General features: G+C 42.5%; 1 protein-coding gene across 3 annotated transcripts; it reads right to left on the reverse strand.

Moving 5' to 3' along the window:
• Positions 1-1,052: 1,052 nt before the first annotated feature.
• Positions 1,053-24,353, reverse strand: NAA30 (N-alpha-acetyltransferase 30, NatC catalytic subunit). Of its 3 annotated transcripts, none has more exons than XM_075427031.1 (5): positions 24,263-24,353; positions 23,036-23,980; positions 14,510-14,633; positions 12,415-12,470; positions 1,054-5,259 (listed from the first exon to the last, which is right to left on the reverse strand). In XM_075427031.1, the coding sequence occupies exons 2-5, from the start codon at positions 23,975-23,977 to the stop codon at positions 5,122-5,124; spliced, it is 1,260 nt and encodes a 419-aa protein (XP_075283146.1). In that variant the 5' UTR covers positions 23,978-23,980; positions 24,263-24,353; the 3' UTR covers positions 1,054-5,121. The 3 variants fall into 3 exon arrangements, with proteins under 3 accessions (XP_075283148.1, XP_075283146.1, XP_075283147.1); XM_075427032.1 differs by lacking the exon at positions 1,054-5,259 and adding an exon at positions 5,928-6,311; XM_075427033.1 differs by lacking the exons at positions 12,415-12,470; positions 14,510-14,633 and having other exon boundaries at positions 1,053-5,259.
• Between the last annotated feature and the right edge of the window lie 578 nt (positions 24,354-24,931).

The following is a 24,931-nucleotide window of genomic DNA, read 5'->3' on the forward strand; positions in this document are numbered from 1 at the left end:
TGTAACAGGATACTAGGCTCATCTCTCTGCGCAGGAGAAAAGACCCCTGGCCCGGTAGGGAAGTGCACAGAAAACTCTATTTATCCCCAGGGCAGCTTTCCTGGTACTGCATTTGAACAAAGGAATTATCACTGAACAAAAGCACCACTTGGCCTACAGAGCCCCAGATCCAAAGTCTACAAACCCAGAACCTTTTCAGCCTCTAATGCCTGCAAAGATGGAAAGCAGTTTCTGCGAGCTGGCCAGTTCCCTGCCTGCGGGAGCATCGCTCTGTCCTACACTGGTCCCCTGGCTCAGACCAGGAGTCCAGCCAGTCCAGCCTCTCATCTCCAGTACGGGCCATAAAATGGGAATACTGGAAGAGCTGCCACAGGGAGACATCCTGGGAAAGGGAAGGATGGGGCCAGCACACATAGCGGGTGATGTTTTGCTCAGCGGTCTCCCAGCTATTGAGGCTTTTCAGCTCTGGAAGCTTCCCGAGCCTCGCACGGTTTGCATACTCGGCCCCTCTCAACACATCCCTCTTCACAAGTGTTTGTTCAGTCTCTCCTCAGAGCCACAGAAACGGCGGGCATCCACGGTTTCCTTCGCAGAGGGCTCACACAGACTGCACCGAAGGGGAACCGTCCTCCTGTGCGCCACACCAAGTGAAGAAGATCAATCCCTCATCGGTTCTGAACTCTCTTTGAGTTTCACTCTTCTCTACCTCACCCTCGAGCCTCACCATGAAGAGCAACGATCATGTGTAGTCACAGCCCTGCCTTCCCCACAGGGAGTCGGACAGCAATGAAAGCAGAAGGGCCTCAGCTTCTTTACCAAAAACTTTTCTGCAGACCTAGAGACATTCGTCTTTTCCCCGTAAGAGTCGTAGCTCGGGATCTCTCTGCACTGCATGTTTAAAGAAATCACAGATTTTTAAAGTGTGCATTGGTGGGCAACACATAAACCACTCATTCCTAAAAATATTATCTAATGACTCTTTAATATTCTGGACTATCCGCGAGAAAAATACTTCTTATAATTTCACATTAGAAGAAATGCTAGGCCTCCCCAAAGCTATTTTAGCCCCTGCATACTAACTAGATACATTTGGGCTATAAATACACTGCAGTGCAGGACAAAGAAAAACAATTTAACCCTTATCTTGCACAGAATTCAATACTTGGAGGAACTGGAGGAGTAACAAAAATGCAGAAAGCAGCAGGGCTGTTAGTCACTGGTTTATGACCAGGTGAAAAGTTACATGTGACATGCAGCATCCAGTTCTGGAGTTGGAAAGAAATTTCCATTTATGTACAACAGTTCCTACTACTGGGACAAATTCGGAAGAAGTGGTAAAAATTCTGAGGCTTTAATTCATAACGAACTCCAGCAATCAGATAGCCTAGCTGTCAGGAATCAGAAAAGCAGGTGGAAGAACAAAAGACCCAGAGTTGCTGTCAGGCTCCCAGCAGTTTCCAGCAGAAGTTGGTTACAACCCTCAGTCATCTGCACAGCTCTTCACAAACACACAGCCGAACAGGCACAACGCTTGCTGGCAAATTCTTAGAAAGCTTTAGGAGCCTAAATGTAATTGTAGAGGGAATAAAGCACAAAGGATTTTCAAAATCCACCAGCTCCCCCATATGCTTTTAAGACAGATAGTTCTCAGCTTTGCAAGAACGGCAAGCAGTTCTCAACTCTTGCTTATTACAACCAAAATTAAGCAAAAAAACAACCACCCCACCCTTATCTCCCAGGGAAGTCCAGGATGACTACGTCAGTCATAACCCAACACACGTGAAAAATGGATCCATTTCCATTCAGCTGTGAAACCCAAGTTCATATATATATAAATGTTATTCAAAATGCTTCTAACAGAGGCATGGAAATGAAAAATCAAGTAGTGATACACAATTCTCTTGTAAAAATTTCTCCACATTTCTCTCAAGAATAAGCATGTATTCATATTTTGTAGACAAAGCAAAACAATCATTAGAACATTTCCATTCAAAAGGAAATAGATAAACAACTTAACCATTTATTTGACTGCATTGTATTTAGACAGCTTGTACATTTCATAACCCCACTGTTTTTGTTCTCATCAAAAAGGGTAAAGGGACAGAAGAATATAATCCACTCAAAACAGCAGTCCAGTATTTTGAGATACACTTGATAATTTCATAGATGCCCACCTGATACCTGAACTCCAATACAGGTTGTAATGCTTATACAAGACCTGAAAATCTATTAACATAGCACTCAGTTTTAGCAATGTCTTGCAGTGCCCTGAAAAATGGTTTGTGACGTACTACGCAACGCCAATTAGATTACGCCTACTTTTCTTGAAGGTGACGAACCTGATCGTTTCTTAAGAAAAACCACAGAATGCAAACATCCATGCTGACATGTCAGCCAGTACCAACATCTGGGCAAATTTAAACATGAACGTGATCATCAACTCCTTCGTTAGATTTGTCAATGCAAAAGGTGAGGGGGAGAGGACTGTGTTTTAGCAACAGACAGGAGACGCGACCGACTTCTCACTGCTAGATTTCTTTTGAAAACTTCTTTTTTCATCTCTTTTCAGATTCGGAACTTCCCACTCGATACCCGAATCCCAAGCAACACAGAGAACAGATCTCGTTTCTTTTCACACGAACCAAGTCATACAGCTTCAGTATCTTCCGCAGTGAACTGTGTGTTACACAGCAGCAGTACCAGAACCTTTCAGGCAAGGTGCTCTTTTAAAAGAAACGCGCACCTATTTTGCGCAGCATTTTCAGAACGTGCATGGCGACGGTGACTTCTTACGATCAACAAACAGAATTGTAGTTGAAGCTCAGAAGACATGGTTTTGGCAGTGCCTTCGTGAAAAGTGATTTCGGCTAATTTCTAAGTCGGCTTTTGAATCTGAAGACACCCACGGCTTAAAAATTAACCAACAGAAAACTTGCCTGTCTGGCTTTTCAGTTTTTAAACATCAGCAGACACACGAGATAGCCTAGTTTGTGATTCAAGTCCAACAGCGGTTAGCGAGGTACGAACCCTCCCTGATCCTCTCCTTAGCTCAAGCAAGCCAGAGCAGTCACTGTGTCCTGGACCACTGGAACACGGCTGAGAGAACTCCGTTCCGACTGGTTTAACATTACCAATATTTAAGTCTTAACTACGAATGAAACCTCCTGAAAAGCCACACAGAACAACTGGCAAACCTGAAGGATCGGCAGAATGGGAACAAAAGGTTTTAGCGTGTCCCAAGGCAGCAGTGGCAACACGCACAGGCTTCGCGCTGAACTCCAGCATGTTCTGTAACAGGCTCGGGCACCATTTTAAATACGAGTTTTCTTTACTGAGGGGAACAAACCCCCTAAAAAGCACAAATGGCATCTACAAGCAGAAAACTCCGAAGGGCCAATTTCCTTTGGAAGTCTTTATTTTCAAATACAACTCATAATTTCTACGTGGTAAGAAATGTCCGTCACCATGTGCGCTCGGTCTGTGCAAAATAAGGCTTTCCTTTAAATCCAGTTTTCCTGCACAGGGCTCTTTTCCAAATGTTACTGGAGGTAGGGGTTTTGTTGGTTTTGTTTTTAAGTGTACAGTAATTAGCAAAAAAAACCCATGACTCAAACCAAACCCTAAAAAAAGAAAAAAAGTGTAGTAAGGCAAATCTGAAGAGTACGCTCAACTACAGAAGAGCGGATTCACTGAGAATTCGTCCTTTTCACAGATTACACAGGTGCTTCCACAAGTCAACTAATACTTTTTTTCCCAAAGTGAAAAAAACCCAACTGATTCATAGACCTGGGCTGTATAATCACACTGAACAAGAAAGCCTAGACACTGTAATCACTGAAAAAAATTGATGCGTGTTGGTAAAACCTATGTTAGCCCAATTAAAGAAAGGAAAAAAAAATAGAGAAAAACAGAGTAAGAGCGAATGCAAGAGAGAGAGAAGTCCTTCCCCGCTGCTTTGATTTTAGAGGGAAAAAAAATCCCCCAATAATTTAGCTCATGTAAGTTTAGAGGAAATGAGAGCAGCTAAAAATGCATACAATGCACCTTGAAATTTATTTCCAAGATCAAGAACCAAAGATTGAAGCGTTTTAGAACACTGAAGCAAAGCAATCTGAATCTGAAAAAAAATTGTTCCACCTATCTTAAAATAGCTGTTTTTCAGAGCTTCTAGCAATAATTTTGATTAAATAAAATCATACCAATTTACATTAATTTTCTATATCTTCTTTTAAAAGTCCCTCACTCTTTTAACGAAAAAAGTGCATCCAAAACCAGCAGAGATTTACTGGTGACGTCAGGTTCTCTTTTAGCAGCTACTGAAGGTTTTCAAAATAGCTTACACTTCTTGCTATAAGAAAAGAAGGGCCTTCCAAACCCTCGTTTGGGAGAAGTATCCAAATTATAAAAATCTGAAATAATTTATTATCAAATCCAGAATTTAAATAAAAGCAGAAATTTTCTGGCAAAGACAATTGAAGAAAGTAAAAGAATAAAAGCATGCACTCCAAACTTAGAGGTGAAGACAAATATACTTATCTATACAGGCACTGGCAGACGCAATTTAATTGTTACTGTTACTCATTGTAACACACACCCCACCCTACAATACATTTTTTTCATTCACTAATCACTGAGGTACCAATATTTAAGAATGGAAAATTCAATATTGAAAAATAAAACCTAAAATTGAAGCCTTTTTCCAGAAAACTATGGCAATTTTTGTATGAAATGTTAGTATACTTATAGAATTTTACAATCTACATTGGCTTTTTTCTGGAACCAAAAGTCACGTTCCACATACAGGTTCTTTGATAAAATGTTCACTGTGTATGTAATACAGTCAGTAGACTTGCAAATGAATGAACATATCTTGGCTATCAACTGGCACATCTTGCTGGTACCAAAAGAACTCGAAGTTTGAAATAATCGGTCTTAATTCTGAACAAATGCGCCATGCCAAAGTGCAACAAATATGTGCGACACTCAATGAGACACTGACAGATTAAGAGCTGCATGGAAATTACCAAGTCCACCTGCAAAGCAATTTTGTACAAATTGCATTGCATGCAAAGGACAACTCTGCGCTGTTGGGACGTCAGTTGCTTGATGTGATGGTTTCTTTTAACGCAGCCATAGTTTAAGACGCAGTGCATCAACTCCATTTAAATAGTATCTGAACAGCCTCTTGTCTCGCACAAAACCAAGGTTTTCATAAAGTTTCAAAGCAGACTTATTTGTGATTTCTGTTTCCAACACAACCTTTAAGGAAAAAAAAAGAGAAAAGCATATCATATTAGAAAGCAGTTGCCATTACATGACTACTGAGCCAATTTCAAAGTATTTAAAGGTACACTTTAGCAATGAGTGGAATTAATTTTTTCTTGTCCTGACTTCTTCAAACAACCCCTCTCCATTCCCAGATTTCAAAATGAATAGCAGTTAATCAACAACTGTAATTGTAAACAATTTTCATTCAAATCAAGATTTTAGTTCTTTGCTGAAAATACTATTTCAACTCAGTACCTAAGAGCTAGGGTAAAAAAACCCAACCAAACAAACCCCAAACAACCCCCACCTCCCAACATCTCCCCCCAGACCAACCTCCCAAACAGGTTAGAGTCCAAAACATACTTTGAATTTTGAATGAGAAACTGAACTTTTGCATGTCACAAGAACTTGGCACATGAGGTTTTGTTTAGTCATTTTAGCATCGCTGACCTCTAATTGGATTGATTTAGACCTAGACACAAGCTTTGCCATTCCACAACTAGCTGTTGGACCCAATGATGACAATTAATTTTTGTGCTCAACGCAAGTATCCCAAACTAAAACCAGAGTGCACACCAGGAAGAAAGAGCAGCTTTCTCCATCTTTCCCCCCCCGTGTTGGTAACATCGCAGCTGCAGGCAGACCTGTCATAAATACCTCAGCCCAAACCCCAGTGTGAGAGTAATCCAAATTAAGCAAAGGCTCCAAATTATCCTAGAAGTTTCAAGTACAGGAAAAAAACTACACTGGCGTTAACAAGAAGTTAAATGCAAAACCACTGAAGTATGTCCCCCTGAATTTCCCTGCTTTTCCCCAAAAAGCACTGAGCAGAGCTCCAGCATACCTGGCAAGCCATGCACCCACTCCAAATGATAAAAACTTGTTTTGCCTCTTTACTGTTGTCCAACTCGATTATTTAAGGATTCTGCTATCAAGGACAGATCATGGTTGCGCCAGAACTCGGGCTGAACTAATAAGCTGACTAGACTACACACAGTCCCATGACAATGTACATTCACGTATTAATCAAGAGCTGATGGACCCTGCAGAAAGACGACAGAAGGAAAACACAGCCTGAGCAATCTCTGCAGCAAACCAGTGACCACTGCTAGTGTTTAGTCCACTAATGGCTATTTCTAAACCAGCATTTGATGCCCACTCTGCATAGTCAGAACTAGATACATAAAACTCCCACAGTCCAAAAAAAAAAAGTCATCTACACCCCACCTCAAAACCCAGGACTTCCTTCTCCTCCAATAAAATGCAAGAAAAACTGGCTAACCTCCCCCTCCCACAAAAAAATAAAACCTGGAACAAAATATTAAATTGCTCTACAAATACAGGCGAAGTCACTCTATTCTACTGGCTTTGTGGCCCCCCTGCCTTCAGGCTTGCATTTCCATTGCCCCTCACCTCTTCCGCCAGCTCACTCAGCTTCTTGCTGAGCTACTTCAAACAGCACCCCGGCAGAAAGCCTTTCCTTTTCCTCTCCCTCAGGTTTGTTTTCTGCAGTCTGAGGAGTGGCTAAGCCAACGTAAAATAGGGAGGCAGCCAGCAGTTACACTGTTCACCCTCGGTAAGGTTTGAAGATCCATTTAATGTATACATTTGACCATTACTCAAGTTTCAAGCCACTCTGACCACATTCCAATGGATAATTCGCCCTGCGCTTCTCAACATAAGAATGTTTGAAACAATAGTAAATCTGGAGCTACCAGCCCAAGGAACAACATACACCAGGGGAACCAGAAGTAGTTCATTTTCCAAAAAGGAACGGATTCACATATTAAAATACTAATAGTCAGAGTTCTTAAATTACAGCGGGACAATCTGTTGCACCTGCACTCTTGAGACGAGCTAACTCAATTCTTAACTTATGGCAAGAATTAGAGATTTAATTTCTCTTGCTGGCACTTAATGGAATATTATTATCAAGTCTTCCGATCAATAATTCTTAACATACTTAATCCATTAAAATGGATATCTATTTATTTCTATTTTATCTATGGATATCTATTTATAACAAATTATGGAAGCACCACAGTTTTCCTGAAGAGTGCTATTTTCTACACACTCACGCGCATTGTACAAATTCTTCATGCAAATTAAAACAAAGCATTACACCAAAGAGGAAATCCGACCCACGTAAATCCATAGTGCAGGAGACTTCTTTCAACTCTAGCTACAAATGGCATTCACTCTCATAAAAGTTTAGTAACCTGGCAGAGTGATACACCACATCTGTATTCACCTGCAAGCTCGCACACCTTGCAATGCTAGAAGACCTCCAACACTACAGATCATTGAATTTCAGGGAGTGGTTAAATGTTGAAATTCAGGTTTGTTGGAATCCCACTACCTGCGTGAATGCTCATCTTGAAAGTAAACGCAAGAGATTTGCTCTGGTATTTCTAAGGAAGACTCAGCGCAATGAAAAATAATTCCCTGATCTCAACACATTGCATTGAGCTCAACAGGCTAAAGACACATTTCTATTACCTTAAAAGGAAATAGTCATATTTTACCCAAATTTCATTAGCTTCATTTTGTGAAGAATTCCTCTCTTCCTGTGTGAGATTTTCAATCAACCTCCAAACCTTCAATCATTAAACTTATTTCTGGTCTCGTAGGGTCTATTTTGTTGTACACACATGCCTGTTAAACCCTCTAATAACACAATCACATTCTCCCCTGGAGACCAACAAAGGTCTGACTGTATTTAACAGCATTTTCTGCACAAGTTGCAGCTTTCTGAATGCTGCTACTTTCTGTCTTAAATTTCATAAATCTAACATTTTATCTCACGTGTCTAATTGTAATGGGGTTTAGAAATCTTCTATAGTAAGAATGGAGTGCCATATTTCTTGTTATTACATTTTCATACCTAGAATTTATTCCTAAACTGAAGAAAAATGGAGACATCAGGCTTTCTTGCTTCTTCAGTTCAATTTCTGAATGAACTCAAGCTTAGAAATCAAGTCACAGAATGAATACAGCCAAATCAAAGAAGCAAATGAAGAAAACACTCTCAGCACTCACAGAAGAGGTTGCTATTCTTACTTGTAAGGCTGGCATATCACCAGACTCAGGTTATGGGTGCTTGTCCAGTGTCCTTAATCCGTTTAACTGCCTTAACTTTTAAAGAAAGGTAGCACCTAAAATACAGCACTTAACACCTTACGTGATTTGCAGATTAAGAAAAATCTAAGATGTCAATAGTTTAATAATTTCAAATAGGATTACATAAAAATACACATTTTTACAGGTGTGGTACTGAACTAAAATGACACACTTACTGGTGTGGTCAAAAAACCCACTTTAAATCACCCTAAAGTTTCAATGGAAATTGGTATGAAAAGTTGCAACACCTTTTCATATTCTACATTTTGCTTTAAAAAAAGCTCTTAAGTCCCACTTACTAGAGTCTTATTTTGCTTAGTTACCATTTACACGGGACATTATTTCAGTAATACGAAGTGAATGATTCATATGCAGATTACTTACAGTCATTTGTTACAGATGGAAAACCCAAATATGAATGAACAACTCCTGTTTTCTGTGATTAAGGGATGTAGCACCTCCACATGAAGGTCTTCAGCAGTACAATTTTTTAAAATTGCTTGTCAGTAAAAACTAAGCAAATGTACAAAAAGCAGCCAGATGCCCAACTTGGTGAAGTTAACACATACTTTCCTTTTTATACTGGAGGAATAAACTTTGGAGATGGGAGAAAAACTATTCACCTTCACCTGATTTATTTCCATAGTTCTCACTTTCTATGTAACTAGCCCATAAAGTTATTCTAAATCTTTGTGACTTATTGGAAACTCAGCCCATTATAACCTTGAAAACCTTCAGTTCGCCACCACAAATATTAGAATTCATTAACAGCAAATGCCCGAAAAAGTCACCAAGGTAAAAACTAACAAAACCAAAAATCCCTCAAGTTTTGTAGTGTTATATCCAGACACTCCAGCTGAAAGCATACTGCTGAGTACTTTCTTCAGGCTTGAAGGTTATTTCTAGTTCAACAACCCACCCCCAACATCAGATCACTTCCCTCGCTTCTATTCTAATGCAGGCCATGGCCAGCTTCAAGGCCATCTCCTCCCCTCCACAGATTCCACCCCAGCCAATTCACTTCGTCGCTTACTCACCCCACAGCTTCCTCAAGCTGGAAAACAACCCCTGGCTGCAAGGACATTGCCTCTCAGCTTTGAAGCATGGCAAATAGCATCAACTGTCTTTTAGGCAGCCGTTCTGTAAGTCACTTGTTGCATAGGTTTGACTTAGTTTATTCCCACTAAATTAGTTTACAAGAAAAAAAAATTTTCTTAATCACTAAAATATTGCAGCACACTCTGAAATGCCAGCACATCAGTAGTGATTTTTCAAGACTTTGATCTATGGTGTTGTATAAATCCTTTATTTGTCAGGACTCCATGTACATACCTCAAAAGGTCAATCTACAGTACTTCAAGAAGTAATACACTGAACGAAACATTTATCAGATTATATGCCACAAGTCATTAAAATTAAGTATATTTACTGCATCTATTCCTTAATAAGACTGAAGAGTTTCCAAGCAGCCTTTAAAAATTCTTCATGACACCAACAGCTGCATATTCATGTTTTTAACCCTATTCCAAGCGAGTTTCAGAAAATCGTATTTTTTTGAATTGCAGTTCACCTTGTATCAAGTAGCAGCATCTTTTTATTTTCATCATGCTTCTGATTTTATTAAGGGATGTAGCAAAGCATCTTAAGAGCAGCAGAGATGATCAAACTATTTACACACCTCACGAAGACAAATTACTGTGATGCACTACTTCATATCTGATCAGCCCTAGGCACCAATTAGCCAGCCAGCAACTGTTCTCCCACTAAGTGCTGTAAAAACTGGTGAGGGTAAGTGTCCTGGCTCTGTCGGACAGAGCTTTTAACGGGTGGCTAGTTGGATTTTTCAGATTCTGGTCATGACTGAAAACTCAGCAATCCACCATGCAGTACAAGTAATTAACATCATTCTTTTGTACCATGTGTATCTGGAAGAAACTTACACTTGGTGGCAAGGAAAAGACAAAAACATGAAAACATTGGCTATTTGGCTGTAGATAATGTGCACGTGAAAAGGAAAAACATAAATATGTCAAATCAGTGTGGGTGTGTCTCTGCTGATCAGTGTAGAAAGTCAGAAGTACACTGTGTTTGCGCTCCATGTTGCCCAGGCTTAATATGCTCCCATTTCAAAGTTCTGTGCCAGCACAAGACTCAGCTGATGCAAAAGCCCCCACAAAGCAGGGCATAATTAGTTCAGAATCATCAGCCCACAAACACAGTTACACAGTTTCCCAACTGGAGCTGAAACATGCCTGCACCCGTCCAGCACACACTTCGAGGAGCTTGAATTGTAGCGCATTCGACTGAAGAGGGACAGCAACAGCCTCTGAAAAATGCCCTCTGCACTTAACACAGAGCATTTATACAGCACCATAGATGAAAATCTGTGACTAAGACTTAATGAGGTCTCACTGCAGACTAGTCTGCAATCCTTATCACATTTATTTCATTTTTACAAAGATAAAACCAGCAAGAAGGACTCTTGGACTAATATTACGGAGGCAGAAAAAAAGACAGACACGGGAGAGTTCATTCTGTGTATAGCTGTTACATAGTCCAATTCAGAAATGGAGATACACGAGATGTAGTACATACACTCATAAATCACATGGTAATTACTGTAACTCTGGTAGCTTGAATAGACAGTCCTACTACTGACTCTCTAACAGTAGTCAATTCACTTTGCTTTTCTGCATCTCAATTCTCCAACTGTGATGTGAACCGTGTGATACCATTCCTCAATTATTTTTTAATTTTTCTTTAATCTTGAATACTTTAGCAATGGCAAATGAATTCAAGACCGTAGCGGAAAGCAATGGAAAACAAACAAACAAACAAAATTGTCTTAATTAGTTCAATGTAGCAAGCAGTAAAACAGATTAGAGCAAAGCATAGAACATACGGTCAGACAAGCAACAAGCCAAAACACAGAACTTGAAGAATGACAGAACTATCAGACTGCACTACACTGCCTGACTGCAACGTAAATTATAGGGGGGGTGGGGAGAAACACCAGTAAGCAGAGGCATGAAGGGATCCAAAATGAGGAATAAATATCCTAAACAATGAAGCCAGAACACATGCAAGGATGCTGCAAGAGGTGTAACACAGCAAATGGAAAAATCAACAGTATGTGCCAGAAGTCCTGCGACATCAATTGTAGTTTTGCATAAGAAACTCCACCACACCGCACCAGGACAATTGAGGGAGCAGTTGAAACAAGGTAACAGAGCGAGCAGAGGATCATTAACTATGACACAGTGAAACGACACAGTGCTCACATAGCAGGAACAAGCCAATTGCATTGTACCAAGCAGAAGAAAGTTAAAGGGACAGATAACCGCATTAAGGAGAATGGATGTAGGGAGAGCTCCTCACAAGTTAAACATGGCACATAGTTAGCTGCTTTATATATAGCAAAAAAAAAAAAAAATAGGGACTGTATTCTGGCAGAAGGAAAGAAAAAGACTGATAACATGCAGGCCAGAGAAAGTGTGGCAGTGATTGAGTCACTTTCCGTCCAAGTTTTCACTGACATACTAAATCACGAGAGTTCTGTTAGTGCTATGTAATATAGCTATGCACCATCAGAATAGCCTGATGACGTGTTGTGATAAAACAGACTTCTGCAGTGCTACAGCACATACTGTTCCAGTATCTCCATGTATTCTGAAAGTATGGAAGTATTACACACAACATGCAAGTTACACTGGTCAGTAGCACCTTCAACTAGAGCCTTTGGAGGAAAAAGTGCCTGCGACCAAAGGCAGAAGCAGCTTCGCAAAGTAAAACAAAACCCGAAATACTAAATTTCAGCCCTTATGACAAAATTAGAAAATCCCTCTCCTATTTGTGCCATACGTTTTTCTGAGGCTATTTTTCCTTTTATTATGAAAGGAATAGCTTCTTAACAACCCACTCCCCACCTAAAAAAAGTCCTGTAGAAGAAGAACCTGTGAAATTAATCCACATACAGAAGAATGCAAGCCATTTATATTATGGAAGTTTTTGATTATAAAATCTTACCTCATCACAATCTCCTTCAACCATAGCATAAATAGCTTTCTTAACCAAGTTTGTACCTGAAATATAGATTTCAGTAAGTGTCAGAGTTGCAATGCAAAAAATGCTAGTTTATATACGACTAACGTGTGCTACCTACATGACATGACACCTGGGGAAAGCACGGAGGAAAGAAAGAAAGAAACAAGAAGTTGCAGTCAAGTTGCAGTCTCAAGTTTGAACATTAAAATAATCTGTAAAGTTATCCAGAGACTCAGCTTGAGCGCAGGATTCTTCTAACACACGGATATTAGAAACAGGCATCTATGTTTAACATAGTGTTATATATAGCCTTCCAAGATGTGATTCATTCCTTTTTGTTGCATTTAAAGTCAAAATCTGCTGGCACGTACTTGAAGGACATTCATCTTCCAAGGGAATTTCCTCTTACTAACGCAAATACTTCTAATACTAACAGAACTTATGAAACCACTTTTCTTGTAGCTCGCTCCCATTTGGATTTGCTAGCATCCAGTCATATGGTTGAAGCCCATCCCTTCCCCTCAGTCAAGCATTAATTTAATTCTTTATCATTATTTTTCATCTATTTCACAACAGTTCTACAAATGTAATATCCCTACCTGTCTGCAGAATTGAGATGAAATTGAAAGTTGATTTCAAAGTTATTAGTGGAAAAAACTGCTGTTCAATGAAATTGCATAAATCTCACTTCCATAAGAAGGCTAAGGAAAAGGAAAAAAACCCCCAAGGAATCTAGAGACTGTTTTAAAGTATTCTCAAAACTTTAATCAATTAAGGTTTTCACTGAACGTACAACAAAAACTGTACTACATTTAAAATAAATCTTCAGATTAACAACATATTTTGAGAAACAGAAAGGCGGCAAGTGTAGGAAAAAGTCAATACACATAATGCTAAAGTAAGCAAGGCTTTAAATATAAACTCTATTTATGTAATTTTCAAATAATGAACTGACTAAAGCGAGGGAAAAAATCTTGCAGAGATCTTCATAATAACAGCATTAGTTCTTATTTACTTATGAACCCAAGCACCTGCAATTAAATTACGGCAGGCTCCTTCATGACTCAGCTAAAAGGAGAGACAGTGCTTTCTCAGTATCCTCTTCCCTCTGCTCCACTACAGAAACCAACAACGGCTTCAGAACTGCACTGAAGGGGAAAAAAAAAAAAAAAATCTGCACATGCTTGAATAGTCATGATAATGTGTAGTGCTTTTGGAAGGTTGGGTTTGGTTTTTTTTGAACAGAACAAACACAATGGCACCATTCTGCAACATATCACCATATTTTTCCATTGCAAGTAATTTTCTGTCTCTAATCAGAAAAGCATGAGCTGCTCAGCGTGAATGAGCGGTGAAGCACATTTCTAGCCTTTAAAGCTGATGTCTACGTTTCCAGTTAAAAATGTTACAAAATGTAAGTTCACAATAACTGACACAAAAAAAATTAAGTTCCATAAGAACCGATCTTTACTAAAGCCAACTAAGATACATGGTGTTAGAATGAAAATCCCTTCATGGGGCAAAAGTGATCAATGAGGGAGGGCAAACTCCCTGCCAAGAGTGATCTCTTTTATCATGCAACTTCCCAACAAAACAGGTCTCCATTTCAGTCATTCAAGTAGCAATACACAACTGTTTTTCTTCACTAATTAATACAACAATGAGCTACATACATTCTCCCCAATGGACAACATATTGACAGGGCAAAGCCAGGGGCTAAGTTCACTGCAAAAAGATAGACTGAACATAACAGAGAAATACCGTGAGGAGGGCACACAGAAAAACGCAGCGCAATTCCCCCTGCTGTTATTTGACAGTGCTAACAGGCAGAGGTAAGGGGCTGCTGACTGCCTTTCTTTTTAGCTTTATTGTATCCCAGATGGAAACCTCATAGGGCATTTCAGGTTATTTTAACAAAATTAAGAAAGCCACTGGGGAGCTTGTGCGGTGAAGTAAGGCAGGGATGACAGACAAACCACCACATGTAGAAGTTCAGTTCTGCTTAAATCTTTATGACAGCTACAGTTACCCCAACTACAGGATTTAAGTAAGAAATAACAAAAAAGGCTATTCTTACCAATTCCTTTTCTTCTGTATTTGGAATCCACTGCTAACATGGCTATATAACCTCTGCGGAACATCTTTTTGTGCATATCCAGCTTGCAGACGATGGCACCTACACACTCCTCACCTACCATGGCCTTAAAGACAAACACACATGCATTCTCAGTTTGTGATCTACAGTGCTACCAAAAGTAGTAAGCCAGTTCATTTTAAGCAAAACAGCCACACAAAATTTGTTTGCATAAAGCTATAAAAAAATAACTACATAAATTTTAAAAACATCTCAAAAAGTATAAATAAGATTAAAAGACTCCTGTTTCTTTATTACATTCAAATGAAGTTACAGTCAATTAACAACCAATGAATCGTCCTGGAGAGAACCACAGTATTATTCCATGAAGTCTGCAGGCAAGAACACGTGTGATAGACAGGGGCGGGCGGGAGAAAAAAAAAGAGACCAGGTTAAGGCATAAATCACCCTTTCACACAGGCTGCCGCAGAGGAAAAAAGTCCATTCCTGTTTTATAGTGATCGGAATTTTCACATACAAGGGCTGTGGTAGATAACATGCTTAATTTTTTTTCTGGTTTTAGCGTCAAGGCCACAACGGATCAGAGGAAAATGTTGCTGTGTTTAATCTTTTAAACTGTCATTTTCAGTCATACGATGCCCGAAGAACAAACAAAAAAGCACACAGTTAATTTCACACATTTTAACTATTCAGAGATTTCGTTTGTTAAGAGCTATGCACTGACAGTTAATCCCAACAGTACTGTCACAAAAAGCGTGGTCAAGGAGATGTAGTTATTCTGACATATTAAGAAAAAAACCAAACCAAAAAAAAAACCCACACAACCCCAACTCCTCCCCAGACACCAATCAAACCACTTGCACAACTACTGTGTTCGCTAAAATTTTACCATGAAATATATTAGAGAACAAGTGTAAGAAAAGCTAAGTCATATGTTAACTGAAGGATTAGGCAGCAGGAGAGATTAATGACATTATAACCTGCAGCAGTAAAACTGAATAACGCTGCAGAGTAGGATAGCCTCCAAGGGGAGAAGAAATGACTATTCATTCAGGAAAGACTGACAGAGATAAAAAAGAAACCCTTATACTGTACACATGGGTGTGCAAGTGGATCCACAGTCTTCGCTAGACCTGTATCTGCAGGGGGGAACTAGCCTTCAGCTCAAGTGTAGCAACTAAACTGGGACTAGAGCACATGACTGGCACAAGCATGTGCTGGCACAAGCATGTCTGGATAATCCAAATGTACAACAGTAAGACACGTCACATGAAAAGGACTTGCCAAAGCCAGCATTGCCAGGCCTTAGTGCAGTCCACCTCTGAACCCAGTACTCACTTCTCCAAAGCCTACGGTACATACCACGCAGCCTCCTACCACCCTAACCTTTCTGTATACAGATTGTAGGCTAAGACTCCACACAAACACAAGATTCATTCATTCATAGATATCATACAATCATAGGTTGGAAAAGACCTCTAAGATAGAGTCCACCCATCCACCCAGCACCACCATGCCTGCTAAACCATATCCCAAAGTGCCACATCTACATGTTTTTTTAAACATCTCCAGGGATGGGGACTCCACCACCTCCCTGGGCAGCCTGGTCCAATGCCTGACCACTCTTTCAGTAAAGAAATTTTTCCCAATACCTGATCTGAATCTCCCCTGATGCAACTTGAGGCCACTGCCTCTCATCCTATCACTAGTTACCTGGGAGAAGAGACCAACACTCGCCTCACTCCAACCTCCTTTCAGGTAGTTGTAGAGAGCAATAAGGTCTCCCCTCAGCCTCCTCTTCTCCAGACTGAACAGCCCCAACTCCCTCAGCCACCCCTCGTAAGACTTGTTCTCCAGACCCCTCACCAGCCTCGTTGCCATTCTCCGGACGTGCTCACAGCACTCAAGGTACGGCCTCACCAGTGCCAAGGACAGGGGCATGATCCTGCTCCTACTGGTGATGCTATTCCTGATCCAAGCCAGGATGCTGTTGGCCTTCTTGGTCACCTGGGCATGCTGCTGGCTCCTGTTCAGCCGGCTGTCGACCAGCACCCCCAGGTCCTTTTCCGCCGGGCAGCTCTCCAGCCACTCCTCCCCAAGCCTGTAGCGTTGCTTGACATTGTTGTGACCCAAGTGTAGGACCCGGCATTTGGCCTTGCTGAACCTCATACAGTTGGCCTCAGCCCATCGATCCAGCCTGTCCAGATCCCTCTGCAGAGCCTTCCTACCCTCGAGCAGATCGACACTCCCGCCCAGCTCAGTATCATCTGCCAGCTTACTGAGGGAGCACTCAACCCGCTCATCCAGATCATTGACAAAGATGTTAAACATGACCAGACCCAAAACTGAGCCCTGGGGAACATCACTTGTGACTGGCTGCCAGTGGGATTTAACTCCATTCACTACCACTCTCTGGGCTCGACCATTCAGCCAGTTCTTTATCCAGCGGACACCCATCCATTCAGATCATACTGCAGGCCCAGACCCACAGTTCTTTCACCCCAAGAAGAGTAACATCTCCTAGCATCTCTACCTGGATGGGTTATTAATCAAGTTAGCTGCCAACCAGGAGCTGTATCAAAGGTGAAACTAAGCAGCCCAAAATGTATGAGCTGCAGTTCCAAAGCCCTGTGATGCAGCGCAATCCTAACACCATTTCTAATATAGTTTAAGCTCATCAGGCAAATATAATTATTGCTAAATTTTTACTTGGCAGGAAAACACATTTTTTAGCAGTATCTAAGAACAACCCTAGACAACCTAAAACAGAGGTTTTCAAAACAACAAACAAAAACTGTAGCATGATCTAACTGGACTGAAATACACAGCCTCTAAGTAGTCTTTCATTTGTTCTACAACACAGTTTATTCCACAGAAAAGAAAAGCTGTACTCATACTAAAACTGTGTAGGCAAAGTGTCCGCTCAAGGCAAGTTTTGTATCTCAGACCTTGAGAAAACCAGGGAGTTAAAGAGTATCATCAGACAGACTGTTCATAACACTGCTATAATTATGCAGAGTACCTAGATGTAATCTTATACCTCACTAAAAAAAAAAAGCACACCACAAACTAGCATGTTATAGTTACACTTTGCCCTGAAGTGAACAGTGAACACGTGCAAACTGTCGATTGTAACACTCATGTGGAGAATTTTAAGATTTTTTTTTTGTTACACACTTCAAGAGTAGTGACATTCTAGACATTGCCTACCTATGTTCTTTCTTGTTTAGGGCACTTCTCAGAAAAGCTATGTTCATGAATCATATATTCAAAATGCTAAATGAACAGCAAAGAATATTGTTTCAATGATCAAAGAAACAAATACCCACTGGTTTTACCACTGTTGCCAGAGAGCAGAATAAAATATGACTTTGTTACCAGTTCCCCAAACACTTAAATCTACTCCTCTGTCTTTAGGCAGGTAAGTCTGCCAGTTAACCTACAGCTGCTCCACTTTCAGAGGGAATGCAGCACCTCAGTACAAGGTTTTTTTTTGCCTTTCCTCTCCTTTCTCCTTCTCTCCAACCTTATCTAAAGCTGGAAACGAACCTAAAATGTGGTGTAAAACTTTGTAATTTAATTCCCTGGAGAAGGTTAAACGGTGTAAATAAAACCCAGACTGGAATAGGGAGAGTGGGGAGGAGAGAGAAAAAGTTGTTCCCACACAACACCATTTATGAACAGACAGTCATGGGCCAAATTTTATTTTCAGGTATATGAGACCACTCCTAAACATACAAGTTTCTTCAAACAGAATTCAGCCCAAGTTACTATTACATAGTATAAACCCCACAGAGTACTACAAGATTTACTTCAATCTTAAATCGCAGGATTAACATACATGAATTCAAATCCAATATTTGCATCAACTTTGTTCTTACAAATACATTTAAATGCCAAAAACAAACTACATCTTAATATCTTCATTTTGCAACCATATATTGCTAGAAGAGTTAGCACAGAAATGGCTGTAAATCAGCAAGAACATTACTTTTCACAAAATTAAATAACTGGCATTAATTTCATTAGCCAAAGATTGCATTAAGTCTGTCAGCCACAGTCTGAGAATGCATTTCATACGCAGATCCTGTGACACTTGTTCTCCTTTAAAGAAGATTAAAACAACCCACTAGGCCCTGAAAGAGAAATAGGTTGCGATTCAAATGCAGCAGAACCTGCGCTACTGCAATACGGCTTCCCTTCCGCACACACGCCAAAATCCTTCCAAAGTATCACAGAAACAGCTCTGTATGGATCCTTTGGCTCACACTTAGCGATTACGTTACTGAATGCCATTAGAGGGTACATTTAGGCTAATGGTTTTAACCCAAAGTCTGGCAGTTCAGCCAGAGCTCTTCACGATACTGGGCAAATCACTAAGTCGCTCTGTTTCCACTCTGTGAAACTGGAGACGAGTAACTCCCTCCCGTGCAAGGGCACTGCCGGAATAACTGCACTAGCTGTTGTGACGTACGCGGACGCTGCCGTGACTGAAGTTCTCACAAAGCCGCTGACAGGGAGAAGTAGCACAGCAAGCCTGTATCTGAAACCACGATCATACCCAAGAGGAAACTGGAATACAGAGTTTGTAAATTGGGAATGGATGTCATAGAATTTCTTCCTCTGTCTGCCATGAGGCTAGGAAGACTGCCCAGTTTCCTAACTTTTCTGGTTCTTCTTTTACGCCCCAAGTTTTCCGCAACTGAAAATCTGAGGCGATGTCTCACAAGTCTTAATTTCAACATGAAGTATGCTTAAATTCTTGAATAAAATCCAATTTAAAAAAAAAAAAAGGGCAAAGCATTAGTATAAAACAAGATCTTAACTGCAGTCATTTAGGATTTAAAACACATCTAAAACCACTTACATGGAATTAATAGGTTACTTTTAAACTTGTGAAAGTTTAAATTATAAATGCTGCTATAGCTAGCGGCAAAGTTAAGAACCCAATAAAAGCACAGATTTTCCAGATTTTTCTTAAAAGGCAGCTGAGTGGTGCCGTATTGTGAATTACAGGAGAGGTTACAACACTCAGCCAGAACTCTGCTTTTATTACATCCTGTCTATCCAAACTTCGGCACAGATCAAGGTTTCCTAAGCTCACCTATCCCATGCTAAAGTATTTTGAAAACAATTTTCTGAAATATTTGATGTATGAGTTCTAAATGGAAGTTATAGAACTGTAACACTGCTAAGACTAGACGCTGCAAAAACACTTTAAAAGGAAGCTACAACTTTGAAGATGCATTTACAGCCCATATGGGGACAAAGCTGCAGCAATGCTTAAAAATGCTTCACGGGAAACCAAAGATACCTCTTTCCTCTGCCATTTTTTGAGTGATTATCATATGTCATTTGAAGAGAAACTGGGCTGACAGAGCTCTTGGCAATAGGTCAAAACCAGGCATTTACAGGGCATCCACACCTAGCACAGTGCCAACCTGCTCTTCCAAAGACAGGCGACACCTGAGTTTAAGCAGAAGCTGCAGGTAACGGAGGAGAAGGTTATTGCCTTGCAACAGCTCAGTCAGACAATGCTGCCGTGTAACACATCAGAACTGACCATCAAGTATTACCAACTTGTTACCCTAAAGTCCGGAAGACAGTTACATGAACAGGTTTTGAAGATTCCTAGCATCTCCATGTCCTTTTGAAGTGGAATATGAACTACTTTTTTGAGCGTACAGTTAGGAAGTGGTTTGATACACCAAGACATGCTCATGATTAGTTACGGTGGGTTCTATGCCTTCCCTCCAGCTGTGCATTCTCACCTCTTCTCTAGCACCAGCGCCAGTGCCTATGACATCCTACTACAGAGCCTTAAACCAACAGAAATCTGACCCTAAAACATATACATACATACACACACACGTGTATAAATATATAATGGTGGCAGGAGGACTATCGTAGCTTCCCAGATCAGAGAAACACAAGGAGGAAGAGGTAGTTGAACAGACAAGGTAAGTAAGCAGTCCTTTTGGTTGCACTAGCCATTAGAGCAACAGTGGACCTTGGGAAAGCCAAGCCAAACCTCAACAAGTTTCAAACCCAGGAGATCATCATCGACAGAAATAATGTTAGTTAAAGCCCCCATGAAACAGCTCTGCCTTGTCAGGTATCCAAAATGCCAGATAGCAAAATTATGGTGTTTAAGATGGTTTACTGAATAAATATCAGCAAGGGACAACTGCTGATCATTTACAGAAAATACACATCCCATCTTCAAATTTAAATGGTGTTAGTACTTTCCCCTCACATGCATGACAGAGCAATGAAGACAGATGAGTATGCACTGAAAGATTTTAAAAGTGGTGATTGTGAAATTCAGTAAAAGAATTGATTGAACCCCTACAGGTATTTTTTCAAATACAATCAAACTGCAGTCTAACCCGTCTCCCCAAGACCAATCAAAACCAAAACAAAACCTGAAACCAGAAGGGTGTGAGGCCAGAAGGCATTAGAGACAACTGATTCTCTGAGATTGGGCACTATGCCTCTGTTCACCATCCTGACGCTGTTCTTGCTAATTGGAATACGCAGTCCTTGACTGAAGATAAATATTTTAAAGAAACTTACTAGAAGTAGTTGAGGAATACATTAACTGCAGGAACAAATTAAATTTTATAGAACAGAAGGTCTTCAAGGCAACCACTAAAAAACTAACCTTAAAAACACCAAAACCAGTCATAAAAAACACACATCAAATTTGACTTAACGTACTGCAAGAGCTTCAAATTATTAAGCAGGGAACAATTTGCTAAGAGCTTTAGACATGCATAGCCACATACTTTTCTCAGAAGTTTTATTTACTTTACATTGTTCCATCCTTTAAAAAAATGGCAAATTGAGTACACAGAGTTCAAGTAAAGTTTTAGTGATTCTTCAAGGCTATCAAAAAAAGAAGCTGTCACTACAAAATCAGCTTAAGACACTTTCTTCCCCTTGAGTGATCTCTTATTCTTTGAATGCACTTGTTAAAAATAAGTATTAGAAGTCATCTGTTCTAGTGCTGTGTCAAACAACTTGCCATTGCTCTTTTCATAACAAAAATCTCAAGTTACTCCCTGACAAAAAAAAATTAAAGACTTGAAGTCTGAACAGATGCATTGTGATCTAACAGCATCCAAGAGTGCCCTGGCATTACCAGCGACACACTTGATGCTGGAAATAGACATTTGTAGTTCACAAGCATTTCTTTTCAGTATGAGGCAAATCAGTCACACACATAGCTCAGTGCTTGAAAAATACCATTCTGCTCTGATCAGCATCCTTACAATGGCAAACATGACTTTGCATCAAACAATGTTTTCAACTATTTTTGTATTTCTTTTTTGTTCCAGAAAGCAATGCTTTGCTCAACTTCCTCTAATCCTACTGTATTCCCTCTTCAGGGTTTTAAGAGGCACAGTTCTGAAAATCCTCCTATAAATCATATAAATCCCACTATAAATTACACCAGACCGTAAACCAAGCACATTCAGGAAGTTTAAGGCCAGATGGATTCCATTAGCCTCACCTCCTGTACTCGTATCCTATTAAAATTTTACAGCACTACTCCTGAATTGAAGGGTGTCTTGGCTCTGGCTAAATCGTACCTTTCAGAGAGGTGTCCACCCTTGATTAAAACATCGAGAGAGAAGAATGCATCATTTACCCTAGCAAGGAATTGCCGTACACTCCCATAAATGTTCTGTTTTGCAGACATAAGTTTTCCTATGAGTAAACCAAACACAGCTAAGCTCCCACTATGCACATATACTCCTCAGGCCAACTTATACTCAGTTTCATATACCTGTGGACGGATTAGCATCCTAACAGCTTGCTTGTCAACTGAGAAACAAGTTCTTCCATAAGAAGTGCTAGACATTTAGAAAGACAAGGTGACAGCTAAATCCAGCACGACAATCTAAGCAGCAGGAGACTTTCTGAATGCTGCATACACTCTCACACCCGTAAGCAGCAATACAGCTGTACTCATCTTTTTCAAAGCAAGCTCACAGATCAAAAAGTCTGCAAACCTTTAACAGTGCCCCTCCACGTATCGCTTGACAGTTACATGCTAGCCATGCTGAAGTCTGTTTTAAAACCATTGTGCAAGAATTACTAAGCACTCACAAGACACTAGTGGACTAAGTACTTTCTTTTTTAAATACAAACCTAGGAACTGAGAGAGAATGATAAAATGAGCTACCAAAGGTCACAAAAGTCAATGTCAAAACCAAGATTAGAAGCCTTGAACTCCTGGATCCTAGCCCTGTGCTCAGACCCTTTCCCCACCACTTAAAACATCTATTAACGAATGTAGGAACTTCAGGCCTACGCTTTACTTATACATGCACATGTCAGAAGGGGACTTCATTAGGAATACAGGCACTTCCAAAAAAACTCAGCCTTATCCACAAAGAGGTTATTAGCAGCATTTCCACAAATGTCAACCCTTTAATCTTCTCCTCCCCAGCCCCAAACCACTCCCAAATCTTGCCCTCCCTGCCCCCCTTCGGCACTTACCAAAAAGCAAAGTTGTGGCCAGTTGTGGATAAAATACCTATATGTGTAAATGGAGTAGGGTTCAGACAGATCTTTGGTGATCAGTCTCATGATATCGGGCATCTGCAGCTCTGACTCATATCGGACGTATCGTATCGTTAGGTCCTCCTCGGGCTGAGAGTCCGTTCCCGAGCCTTTCAAACTGCAAGCTGCTGCTAGGGACCTGGGGAGTAGCAGCAGGGACTCCTCCTCCTCCTCCTCCCCTCCTTCATCCCCCTCCTCCTGCTCTTCCTCCTCCAAGCCAGTCCCTCCTGCCAGTCCATTGCGGGCTGCAGTCTTAGCAGCAGTTGTAGCTGTGGCAGCAGGCTGGCTCCTGTCCCCTGCTGCTGCTGCTGGGGGAGAAGGAGGAGGAGAGGGTGCAGTCCTTCCCTTGGGGGGGAGGTGGTTGGTGAGGGGGGACGAGCACGGTGCTGTGGCTGGGGGCGACGACTGCTGCTGCTGTCCCGAGCCCATTGTTTTGCTGGCTCGCTTGTTCTCCAGCCCCTCGGGGGCTGCCCCTGCCTCCGAGCTGAGGATCTTGCTCTTGAGGGAGGCCCGCAGGTGCCGCAGCTCGGGGCTGATGAGGCCGTTGAGCTGGTGGTTGTGGTGCGGGGGATGGTGGTGGTGGTGGTGGAGGCGGTGCTGCTGCTGCTGCGGCCCCCCCTTGCCGCCGTCGCTGCCTCCTCCTCCTCCTCCCCGCTGCTGCTGCTCCCGGCCGCCCGCGGGTCCCTCCTCTTCCTCCTCCTCCTCCTCTTCGGCCTCCTCGTCCTGGGCCCCGGTGCAGGCGGCGGCGGCGGCAGAGGAGGTGGAAGAGGAGGAAGAGGAGGAAACAGCCCCCCCTCCTCCTCCTCCTCCGGGGAAGGGGGAGAGCGTGTCCCCCGGCGGGGAGAGGACGCTGCTAGGCCCCGGCGGTACCTCGGCCATATCCTACGGGAGAGACCGACACAAACCCACCGAGGGGGAGAGCGTCAGACGAGAACGGGCCGGGGGGGGGGGAGGGAGGCGGCGGCCTCACGGGCCGCGGTCGAGGCGGGAGGGGGGGGGCACGAACAAAGGCAGAGACGGTGCCCGGGCCCCGCCTCGCCGCCCCGCCGCCGCCTCTTCCTGCTGTCCCGCTCTCCCCCGCCTCGCCTCCGGGGCCCTTCCCCGGTCCCGGGCGGCCACCCGCCCGCCGCCGCGGCCTCTCCGCCCGCCGCCGCGGCCACTCACCCCCGCGTCTCCTCAGCGCCGCGGCTCCCACTCTCCGCTCATCCAGAGGCCGCCAAGCGCGGCCGCCGCTGCCGTAACCCGCGGCCAAGTTTCCTGTCAGCCTTTACGACACTTCCTCCCTTGGCGGCGGCGCCTAGCGACGGCGGGGCGGGGCGGCCTCGCCGCGGGCACGGGCGGGACGAGGGGGCTGGAAAGGCCCGGCTGCCCTCACGCTGCCGGCCCGGACCGGCCCCGGGGCCCGGTGTCTCTGCCACGCGGGGTCCCTCCGCACCCGCTGGCCAGCCCGCGGGGGTCGGGGCACCCGCTCCCGGGGCCGCTGTGGTGGTCGCGGCCTGGCCGGGTGAGGCTCGGGCCTGCTGGGCCCTGGGCTTGTGTCCCCAGTGTCCCCTCGCCTGTGAATCCTCTGGCGACGGCACCGCCGCCCTCGAACGTCTCCCTTCGCCGCTCGCCCTGCCGTCGCACCCCAGGAGACGCTCGATTTAGTGTTCGCGCTTGCTTTGGTTCGGTCAGCCCGAACCTGCTTGGGCACAGGTGCTGCCGGCCCGGAGGCTTCCAGCCGTGCGGGGTCTGGGGCCGGGAGGCGGCAGGGTTTGGTGAAGCTCTGCTGCAGACCGGGGAAGAGCGCGGGAGTTGTTGCTCCTTTCCAAAGAAGTGTGAGGATGACATTCC

This window comes from Opisthocomus hoazin, chromosome 7 (genome assembly GCF_030867145.1).
Source record: "Opisthocomus hoazin isolate bOpiHoa1 chromosome 7, bOpiHoa1.hap1, whole genome shotgun sequence".
Classification (NCBI taxonomy): domain Eukaryota; kingdom Metazoa; phylum Chordata; class Aves; order Opisthocomiformes; family Opisthocomidae; genus Opisthocomus; species Opisthocomus hoazin.